Source organism: Odocoileus virginianus, chromosome 1 (assembly GCF_023699985.2).
Source record: "Odocoileus virginianus isolate 20LAN1187 ecotype Illinois chromosome 1, Ovbor_1.2, whole genome shotgun sequence".
Lineage (NCBI taxonomy): Eukaryota > Metazoa > Chordata > Mammalia > Artiodactyla > Cervidae > Odocoileus > Odocoileus virginianus.
In genome coordinates, this window is record NC_069674.1 from 78,308,268 (window position 1) to 78,320,407 (window position 12,140).

Genomic DNA, 12,140 nt, shown 5'->3' on the forward strand with positions numbered 1-12,140 from the left:
GAATCCCAAGTAGGAGCTATCGAACAGCACACTAATTTCTTCAATGAAGTGAAGAAATTAGTAATAAAGTATTTGAAAAGGAAGGGGTCACGGACAAACACCATTTTTAAAAAGCCAGCTTTACCTCAGGATGATGTCCAATTTCAATGTAGGTGCAAACTGGATGAAAAGCCCCCGTTCCACAGGCATACAAATGAGTCTGATTATAAGCCTTAAGCACCTTGATGAAATTAGCACATTCTTTCTGTAAAACAAAAGGAAAACCAGTGAGTTCTAGCAGTGAGCATGGCTGAGGTATCCTTTAGTGTGTTAGGCATGTTTGAACAGATTTCTTTTGTGTCCTTTCACATTAGTTTTTATAGCTTATTATTCTATTGTTTGTTCACATTATTACACGAGACACAGAAGGTGTTTGCTCTCATTGTTACATGAAACAAAGAAGTTCTTCTTTTTGAGGGGTAAAATATAATATTCCCTTTAATGTTTTTATTAAAACTATAATTTATTTATTAAAAAGTGGAATAGAGTTATAGATAACCAATTATCGTAAGTGACTTTTCTAGAAATGAGGGAAGCAGCAAATTATTTAGCCAATTAGTTAAATCATAATAATGATGAAAATTTATTTGCAAAAGTCAGCTTTAACTTTGGAAAAGTGAATCAAAAATAAAAAGTAATAAAAGCCTCTACTAAACATAAATGTGAAACATCATCAGTAACTCATATTGTTTGGCAACTAACTTTGAACTTTAGCAGTGCTACTTACTGGGCTGCCCTGGTGGCTCAGATGGTATAGGACCCACCTGCAGTGCAGGAGACCCAAGTTTGATCCCTGGGTTGGGAAGATCCCCGGAAGAAGGGAATGGCAACCCACTCCAGTATTCTTGCCTGGAGAATTCCACAAAGAGTCGAACATGACTGAGTGACTAACATGCGCACACACACACATATATGCGTGTGTGCGCATGCACACATACACACACACACACACACATTGATGCTTACTAGTGAGCTTCACAGACTTAAGAAGATAAAACCACCTCCTCTTGAAAAAAGTCACTGAAACCTCAAAGATGGTTTGTGTGTAAGATGAGACAGAGAAGATATTAAGAGTTTAGAAAGTCTATAGACTGAGGGTTTTTATTAGAGTGGCTATAGTTAATAAATATCTTCATGCAGTACATGTACATTGTAAACCAATGCATGGATACCCTCACCAATGAGTCATGGATCCTCCAGGTAAAGAACATCTACTTTATAAGAGGGGATTATAGTCATATCTTATTATGTATAGAAGTTTAGACATTCCTTCTATTTCATTACACAAATGTCACCTAAGAAATATGATAGAGCTATTTATATTTTTCTATATATTCTATCTGTAGACCCTATGAAAGAAAATGTGTTTCTACAAATGAATAGGAATCTTAGCCTTCTGTTCCTGTTAAGGAAAGATTCAGGGGAAAAAAATCAGATGAAGTATAAACTACATAATTTTATTGCCAAATTAACCCTGAGTAGAAAAGACATAATTTTTGCAAAATATTTTTAAATAAATGAGTTGCTAGCAATACTGTAAAAAGAAAACAATGAAAAGAGAAATTCAAACTTGGTGCTCTGTGACAACCTAGAGGGGTGGGATGGGGTGGGGGGTGGGAGGTGGGAGGTAAATTCAAGAGGGAGGGGACATAAGTATACCTGTGGCTGATTCATGATGATGTATGGCAGAAACAGCACAATACTGTAAAGTAATTATCCTCCAACTAAAAATAAATAAATTTATTTTTAAAAATCTTCAATAAATGGTATGGTCTATTAACCATATAAAAATCTTTAAATACATATAAGTAGAAAATATGATTATGTCATGGGACATACATTATCTATTTTTAAATATTCAACTGATTAATAACTGCACTGAAATGTTATGTTATTGACCATAGACTTTTTATACACATAGCTTTGTGTTTTTGCCTATAAATGTGGAAATAAAAACCAAATATATAACTAAAAGTGCAGATAAAGATCAAATGCAGACTATAGTGCAAGCAGTTCTGGCAAATGTAACAGAGAATTGGGTTGGTCCTGACACCTGTAAGTTTGTAATACTCCCTTAGGTCATTCTCTATAACATGTGACTCTTCAAGTGAAAGCTCAGAATGTATTTAGACTTATGTAGTTAGTTGGAATTTATAACTGAGATGTTACAATAATTTAAGTACATTCCCAAGTGACATTTGTATTCTGTGTTTATAACTGATGATTTGGGTTTTAACTTTAATGCCTCCATAAAATAAAGAGCAGACCAAACCTGAGCAGAATAATTGTTATTTAAATTCAAATACTTGCTTTCCATCATCACTGATTTATCCAGGATGAAATCCGAGGATGTCCTATAAACATATCATCCCAAAAGTAAGTTATACCTCTATAAGGGAAAACATGAAACTTGACTGTTAGGACTCTTCACCCTTTCTTATCAAATGCTGAGCAGTTTCGGGAAGTAGCTAAAAGACACATCTGATTCATCTCACTGTTTTGTTACTTACATCCTGAGTCTTTCTTTGTCTGGAAAGGCATTATAACAAAGAAAATTAAGCACTGAAATCAACTTACTTTGAAATTAATTTTGCAAGTTTCTATAAAGAAAAATTTTCCTAGCTTAAGAGCATCTTACCCATGTACCAATTTGAACATGACACATCTTAGACAAAACCTTAGGTAAGCTTATACATAATCCAACTCTCAAGTCTCTTAGCCACAAACTCCCCATTCTATAACAGTTTCTCCTCTTTGAGAAAGAGGATAGGACATGAATTCTTGGTCAGAGGAAAGAGGCTGTGGACAGGGAAACATCTGATAAACTCATTTACAAATAAGACATTCATGAGTCTTACCCAAAGGATTTACTTGTAGTCTTAAGAAAATGCAGTTATTTGAAAATGAATTATTTTCAGGAAAATGTTTTATGAAACATGTAGGTGGTCACATACTCTGCTTTTACATAAAGACAGCCAACCCTGATTGTGGACTCAATATTACAACATTCAAGATTATAAACAACCATTTCCAGCACCATATGTTGAAATTAAGAAACTGGCTGTGTACATACATATTGGTAAGCAAACAAATATTCTAATAAATAGCAGTGGCAGACCCAGATGGATGACTTATTCATTCTAGAAAAGAACAGGGTTTTACTTTGCCCACCAGGCCTATAAAGATACATATGCAATTTTAAATACAAATCCAAATTCTTTAATCTCAGTAGTGACATATAAGGGCATTCTAGAAATTTGAGAGGAGACCCTAGATTGCCACAATAAAGAAAGGAAGGAAAATTTTATCAGCATAGATACCTGTGCATACAAGTGAAGGCTATGTCACTTTTGCAACTGTTATGAATTCTAAGATCACAGCATCTGTGGGCTCTTATCTCTTAATCAGTTGGATAACTGATTAGAAATAATAATTGACTGAAAAATTCTCAAGGTTCTTGAGAACTATGTAACTGAGCTACCCTGAAAATCCTAATTTTCTTTTGTTCTCTGTGGGCTGTGTTGTACTGTGATAAGTTGCTCCACTCCTGTCTGACTCTGTGCAATCCTATGGACTGAGCTTGACAGGCTCCTCTCTCCATGGGATTCTCCAGGCAAGAGTGCTGGAGTGGGCTGCCATTTCCTCCTCCAATTTTGTTACTGTTGTTGTTGTTCTGGTTGTTGTTCTCTATTAACTGTCAAAGAAGCACCACTATAATATGACAGCTACTCTTCTACAGAGCTGCTAGAAAAAGAATCACAGGACTGAAGCTGTGAAACCTGGCAAAGGATTCTACTAAGGATGCTGATAATGGATTTTATCTGTATTACAAAGCAGCTAGACCCACCCTATTGGCCTGAGGCCTGAATGATTTACCCAGTGAACTCTCCCAGTTGGCAGCAGGCTACACTGTACCATACCTGGGGGCTAACTCAGTATTATTTTGGTGTGAAGTGAAGTCCCTCAGTCCTGTCCGACTCTTTGCGACCCCATGTAGCCCACCAGGCTCCTCCAATCATGGAATTTTCTAGGTAAGAGTACTGGAGTGGGTTGCCATTTCCTTCTCCAGGGGATCTTCCCAACCCAGGGATCGAACCTGGGTCTCCCGCATTGCAGGCAGACGCTTTACCGCCTGAGCCACCAGGGAATCCCTATTTTGATGTGAAGGTTGATGCAAATAGAATGAAGAGAAATTTCTTGGATTTATATAGTGTGTTCAGACACTTGAACTGAAACGAAGAAACTGAATGAAATACTTTCAAAATTGGTTTAAATTAGCTGCAAGAAAACTCATCAATAACAATATATAAGGAAACAGTGAGTTAAAAGAACTGGAGAGAGAAGAAACCAAAACTTGAAAGAGACATAGTGAAGCAAGGATTTTTCTTTAAACAGAAAACCAACACAAAAGAGTATCAATCCTGTCATTCATTTGTCTTCATTCTCCTGCTTGTTGTTGCCAAGGCTTTTGAGTGTTCCAAAACAGGATATTCATTTTATTTGGAAGCAGCCTGGACATTCCTCTAAAAAAGAAGGAAGCGTGGCAGAAAAAGGAAACACACTTCACACATTTCTGCTCTAGGGAGACAGAAGAAGAGTGTTTCTGACCTTTTCTTGAACCATGACGATTCTTAAAACTCAGAATGTAATGTACTTTTTGGCATTCAACTACTGTGCTGCTTTGCTCAGCACTGGTGGATTTACAACGTAATAAAGAGAATGTAATCAGTTCAAAATGAATTCATTTTTCAAACCTGGATCTTTTTGGAATTTAAGCTGATGCACACAGACAAGTTAGCAACAAGCCGGCTTCCCGAGAGTCAGGCAACCATACTGACCTCTTATTTCACTGAAATGTACTCCAGAACAACAGCATTATAAATTGTTAACTTAGCCTCATGGTAAAAGTAAAGGCAGTCATAAACCAGTAAAGCTCAAGGCCACACCTGATGAGCAATGATTCATCATCCTTAGTGACAAACCATTTACACTTATTTTTTTAAGAGTTTCTAGTGTCTTAAGGTCAAATGTAGAGAGGAATTACACACAGAGATATTAGCCTGGAAAAATAAATTACAAAGAAAATGTCTACCCTCAGAAAAAGATATAGAAGCCAAATGCACAGTGATTCAAAAACAAACATTACAAATATGTAGCACTGATTAGACTGTGTTAAGCAGACTTTTCCCGGACGGTTACAAAAATAAAGTCCATCCATCTGTCAAAACAACTGCTCCATGCATGAAAATTAAAACAGAATAAAGGTGTTTTTAACTAACTTCTGATAATTACACTTTCTACAAAAGAATGTAATTTACCACCAATCCCAATTACCTCCTTGCATGTTCTTAAATTATGGATTGAGCAGTGAAATTTAACTCTAAATAAAAGAGAAGGCTGTGAACATGAACAATCTACATTTAAATATATTTAGTTCATGATTAAATCAAACAACTTATTCAGGTTCCAATATAAATCAGCTCAACATAAATGAATATAGTACAACATTGGCTCAGGTCAGTGAACATTCATTTAAAAAGCAAAAAAATGTCTCTATCCCATCAACAATTTATGTTGAAATATTTTAATGTATAACATAGCAGCTGGGAAAGTAAAGGAAGCCCTTTCCTATCATGGTGGGTGGATACATCTCTGCATGAAAATCCATTAATAAGCTTAATTCCTGAAGTTAATCTGTTGACTTTCTTTTTCTCTGGTCAATTTATCTGGCAAGCTGGTTAAATACTAAAATCTTCATGCCAAAGCAGTAATCCATGAGATTGTTCCTGTCACTCACTCATCCCTCTCTCTATTTAAGCTGTTCCATACTTTTTTTAATTCTATTACAGCTGTGATCAGATCATCCATAATCATGTCTTCTTAATACCTCAGCATTCATTAAAGGATGTTAGAAACCTCTGGTATATCAAATAGAACTAAGACTTAACTGTATTCTATTTATAATATTAGCCATTGATGCTGAATTTGTGACTTGGAATTTTTTAACATCCACCCGAAAAAATGGTGAGTAGCCTGTTCTGTCCATTTTGGGAGACATTTTTACTTTCCCTAACTACGAAGCATCATGCATAATAAAACCAATGGACCGTTCCATTTTAATGCTTTGTTTCAGAAAAAAAAAATTTTAATTATTTTTTATTTAAGGATAATCACTTTACAGAATTTTGCTGTTTTCTTTATTTTTTTTAAATACAGATTCAACTAACACAACGAAGTTGACATTATTTCATGGCTAGTTATTAAACTACATTAGTCTATTCATATTAATTTAACTGCATCATCTTCAAATCTATGACAGAAATTTTAACTTGGTTTGAATGATGTAATAGACTAAATGAAGACTCCTAACCAAGGACACTAGAATATTTTACCTAGATGCTCATTTCAATTAAGTATCCCATTTGAGTGTTTTTTTTTTTTACCTCTGCATTGACTATTTGTTTTGAAGTTCTAGAAATACTGATCTAAGATTCCATAAACATTTTTATCTCAAATTACTCAAAACCTTCAAAATTGGTCAAAAGTATACATATAGTCATTACAGATAAAGGCAGGAACAAAGGTCAGCCAACGTGATGCTCTTCTATTTAAAGGAGTTATGAGCAATTTCACTTTGAAATGTCATGTGGACCAGAGAAGCTGATTAATACATACTTCTGGCTTACACTGCATTTTACATTTTAATACCGATCTAATTATTTACATTTATACCACTCACTGGAGATATGATTATGCATGGTCTGTATAATATGTATTTAGCATAACTGTTTGCCATCTCATATCCAAACGAATTCACACAGTGAATGTGAAACTGACCTGACTATGTTTTCCTGCCAAACCAGGAGAAATATTTAGTCAAAAACCTTACTCTGACTTCAATAATGATATTCTGTTTTTTTCCAATTTTATGTAAGGTTCTTGAATATTTAGTACTTATGCCTTAAAGGTGTAAATGATTTACACCAAGCAAGTAGAGTTATAATCCAAAGGGATTTACTATAGATACAATTAGTTGGCATATTAATTCTAACACAGATGCATTTATCATGAATTTAACACTCAAATAAGGGAGATTAATTGCTTCTTTAATACATATGAGATGTAGCTTTAAGGAAGGAGATATAAAAATGAAGTTCAGATTATAAAGGAATGCTTTTTGATAATTCATATATATATGAACATATATATATTCTCTCTTTTCTACCCTCTGCCTCATCTAATATCAAAAGTAAAAAAATTCAGTTGGAGTCTTTAATATGCAGAATATTAAATGCTATTATATAACTAATAATATAAAATATTATCTTAATTTATATTCTAACAAATGGAACCTTTTTAACCACTTATAATGCTTTATCCATGTATAGCATATCCATGTTTATAATAAATGGACATACACACATACATAGGCATATATATTATGTATATACATATGTAAATTTCAGAAATTATTTCTGAATGCAATTAAATATTTTAAGCTTTAGAATTTAAAATCTACTTATATTTATTATTTAATTAAAATGGTTATTTATTCTTCAGCATGTATTTACATTTGAAGCTATTCTTGAAGAATTTAAGAAAAACATGTAGAATAAAACTAATTAACATCAAAATGATAAAATAGAAACACCACAAAAGTAGTTACCTATACTCATCTGATGCTTTATCAGACATGGGTTAGAATTAATAAAGCATCGTATTCCCTGTGTGATTATAAGAAAGTTATTCAGGATTTCTGAGCTTCAGTTTCCCCAAGTCGAAACGGTATTAATAACATATCTGTGCAAAGTACATAGTATGATGTCTCTTGTCATCGCAGTTCAGTGGCTAAGTCATGTCTAACTCTTTGAAATCCCAGGGATTGTAGCAAGCCAGGCTACGTAGTATCCTCAACTATCTCCCAGAGTTGACTATAACTTATGTCCATTGAGTCAGTGATGCCATCCAGCCATCTCATCCTCTGTCATCTCCATCTCCTCCTGCTCTCAACCTTTCTAAGCATCAGGGTCATTTCCAGTAAGCTGAATCTTCATATCAGGTGACCAAAGTACTGGAGCTTCAGCTTCAGCATTAGCATCAGTCCATCCAATGAAAATTCATCAGAGTTGTTTTTCTTTAGGATTGAATGGTTTGATCTTCTCACAGTCCAAGAGAATCTCAAGAGTATTCTCCAGCACCACAGTTTGAAAGCATCACTTCTTCGGTGCTCTGCCTTCTTTATGGTCCAACTCACATTTGCACATGACTACCGGAAAAAACATAGATTTAACTATACTGACCTTTGTCGGCAAACTGATGTCTCTGCTTTGAATACACTGCCTACGTTTGTCATAGCTTTCCTTGAAAGAGCAAGTGTCTTTTAATTTCATGGCTGCACTAATCATCTGCACTGATTTTGGAGCCCCAAAAAATAAAATCTGTCATTGATTCCACTTTTTCCCCTTCTACTTGCCATGAAGTGATGGACTGGAGCTATGGTCAGTTTTTCTTTTTTTTTTTTCCATTTATTTTTATTAGTTGGAGGCTAATTACTTTACATCATTACAGTAGTTTTTGTCATACATTGAAATGAATTAGCCATGGATTTACATGTATTCCCCATCCCGGTCCCCCCTCCCACCTCCCTCTCCACCCGATCCCTCTGGATCAGTTTTTCAAATGTGGAATTATAAGCTAGCTTTTTCACTTTCAGCCAGCTTTCTCCTCTTTCACTTTCATCAAGAGGCTCTTAAGTTCCTCTTCACTCTCTGCCATTAGCATGGTATCACTGGAGCCATGAAATTAAAAGACACTTGCTCCTTGAAACAAAAGCTATGACCAACCTAGACAGCATATTAAAAACCAGAGACATTACTTTGCCGACAAAGGTCTGGCTAGTCAAAGCTATGGTTTTTCCAGTAGTCAGGTATAGATATGAGAGTGGGACTATAAAGAAAGCTGAGCACTGAAGAATTCATCATGCTTTTGAAGTGTGGTGTTGGAGAAGACTCTCGAGCGTCTCTTGGACTGCAAGGAGATCCAACCAGTCCATCCTAAATGAAATCAGTCCTGAATATTCATTGGAAGGACTGATGCTGAAGCTGAAACTCCAGTAGTTTGGCCACCTGATGCAAAGTGTTGAAAAAGACCCTGATCCTGGGAAAGATTTAAGGCAGGGGAAGGGGATGACAGAGGATGAGGTGGTTGGATGGCATCACTGACTCGATGGACTTGAGTTTGAGCAAGCTCTGGGAGTTGGTGAAGGACAGGGAAGCCTGGTGTGCTGTAGTCCATGGGGTCGCAGAGTCAGACACGACTGAGCGACTGATCTGAACTGAACTGCTTGCATATCTGAGATAGCTGATATTTCTCCTGACAGTGTTGATTCCAGCTTGTGAATCATCTAGCCTGACATTTTGCAGGATGTACACTGCATATGAGTTAAATAAGCAGGGTGACAATATAAAGCCTTGTTGTACCCCTTTCCAATTCAGAACTAGTCCATTGTTCCATGTCCAGTTCTAATTGTTGTTTCTTGATTGGTGTACAGATTTCTCAACAGACAGTTAAGGTGGTCTAGTAATCCCATCTCTTTAAGAATTTTCCACATTTTGTTGTGATCCACAAAGTCAAAGGCTTTAGCGTAGTCAACAAAGCAGAAGTAGATGTTTTTCTGGAATCCCCTTGCTTTTTCTATGATCCAATGAATGATGGCAATTTGATCTCTGGTCCTCTGCCTTTTCTAAATCCAGCTTGTACATCTGGAAGTTCTTAGTTCACATATTATTGAAGCTTAGCTTGAAGGATTTTGAGCATTACCTTGCTAGCATGTGAAATGTACACAACTGTGTAGGAGTCTGAACATTCTGTGGCATTGCCCTTTTTTAGGACTGAAATGAAAACTGCTATTTTCCAATCCTGTGGCCACTGCAGACTTTTCCAAATTTGCTGACGCACTGAGTGCAGCACTTTAACAGCATCATCTTTTAGGATGTGAAACAGCTCAGCTGAAATTCCATTACCTCCTCTAGCTTTATTTGCATCAATGCTTCCTAAGGCCCACTTGATTTTACACTCCAGCATTTCTGGCTCTGGGTGAGTGGCCACACCATCATGGTTATATCCATGTCTTTACATTTTTTGTACAGTTCTTTTGTGCATTCTTACCTAGCACTTATTAACTGAAGGGAAACTCATCTTATTCTTTAAATAATCAACCATCTATTTATTAGTTTTAATATTTTCATGTCTGCTTAAAACTCTCAGAACATTCTACACATGGTGACATGACGCAGGCAAGAAGGCTATAATGAGTCATTCATTTCTTAAGAGTAGAGTTAAAAATGATTAAGACCATAGTTGGTACAAATGAAAGGTGGACTTAATAAAATTTGTTTTGAATATTAATCTGAGTCCAGTCCTGTTAAAAAGATGATGTAATGTTGTTCATTAGAATTTTCATGAAATTCCAGTTCTCCAAAAGTAAGGACGATAAATTATAAATTTATAAACATTTTATCAAAGAGGTAGATGGTATGAACCAGTGTCACAGTGAAACAGCAAATATAGCAACTATTTATGAATAGTTGTGGCAGAATTGTGCTCTGTCTACTTAGGTAAGCCGGAACTACATTTTTTGAAAGGAAATGCTTATCTTATAACCAAATATGAGTTACATAAATGAGCTAATAAAATAAATGTATATAGAACAATACCTAGTATATATAGTAAGCTACAATTGATATTAGCTATCATTATTACCAGTATTCTTTGAATACAGAATTTGAAGTATCCGTTTACCTGATATTTACCTCCAAACAGAAATAAATGTACACACATGTATACATATGAAAATCTATGCTTATTTCTGTGACATTTAATAAAAAGTTCTTCATTTGCTTTCATGAGGATTCAGTTGTCTGTGTACCTCATCTGTCATCAAATTTCATTATGGAATCATATCTAAAACTAATAAACTGATCAAAGTCTTTCATGTGAGGTTACCTAGGGTGCCCACAAAAATTTATAATCAGTAATATCAGGAACAGTAAAGGGTCTATATGATTCCACTCTACTGAAAAGATAACAAGCTACCATGGCAGTTATACAGATGTTGACAAAAGTTACACAGCTCCTGAATCAGAGATGAAAAACTATTATTCACAGGAATAGCAGTCGTCAGAGTCAGCATTTCTCATGTCAGTTCCCCAAGCTCCAATTCCCACTGTGCAGTGAGAAGAGGGCCAAGTGACACCTGCACATGCAGTGAGGTCCATTACAGCAGAGGAACTCCTGGGTGAGGGAACCTCAACATTTTACAGGAGGCATAAGCATGCTGGTCATTACATTTGAGAAAGAGGTTATGTTCACTGTACTTGCAGATAAGCATAACTGCCCTTTGCTCTAAGGGATACGCTATCTCCACTTCAAGGTTATCTGAAAACTAGCCTTTTGCTTAAGAATTCTTCCATTCTTCCAATGTTCAGAAGTGCGAGAGATCCATGAAAAATGATCTCCAAGCAATTACACATCAGGGTTTTGAGACTTAGTGAAACATTATGATTTTTACAGAATTAGAAGGTAATTCTAACTATCCATTTAAAATTTTAACATACCTTGAAGTTCCTAAAATAAAATTTAAAAAACTGAAGTTGATGTCAACTTTGACCTTGGAAAAAGTAAGTGAAATTCAAGGACTAACTTGCATTTAGATTGTACAAAACTTAAGATGAATGTGTAGTTTCAAATTCTCAGTTGCATGCACTTGGCAAAACTTAGTGCTATTGAGGTCCTGCAATTTGAGTCATGATAAATTTGATAGACAAGCTATAATATATCATATGTTAAAAATGAATAACCACCAAGGACAAGAATGTAAAAATAAGTCTCTCAAGAGTTGCAAAAATGTCCCCAAATTCAGGTGCATGATACTGAACTTTGAAATGTATCCAACAACAGTGACGTTAGGAGAATCTGTTATTTCTTTGTTCATCTCAGATGGCTGAAATTTTGGTTTCCAACGATGTTCAAAATATTTCTAATAGTCATAAGGTTGCCATTTGGTTTTACTGAAGCTTAGTACAAAGAGAGATGGTTTAGTA

The 12,140-nt window shown here is 35.4% G+C and overlaps 1 protein-coding gene and 1 non-coding gene across 3 annotated transcripts in view; both read right to left on the reverse strand.

Annotated features, from left to right (window-relative positions):
* The window catches only part of SEMA3A (semaphorin 3A), a 349,768-nt gene that overhangs the window by 131,461 nt on the left and 206,167 nt on the right, over nt 1–12,140 (reverse strand). For both annotated transcript variants that reach the window (XM_020884043.2, XM_020884044.2), the window contains one exon: nt 125–244. In XM_020884043.2, the coding sequence (XP_020739702.1) occupies nt 125–244 (120 nt within the window). The remainder of the gene's footprint in view (nt 1–124; nt 245–12,140) is intronic.
* On the reverse strand, nt 4,115–4,186 carry TRNAC-GCA (transfer RNA cysteine (anticodon GCA)). The gene has a single exon. It is a non-coding gene; the product is annotated as a tRNA-Cys (tRNA).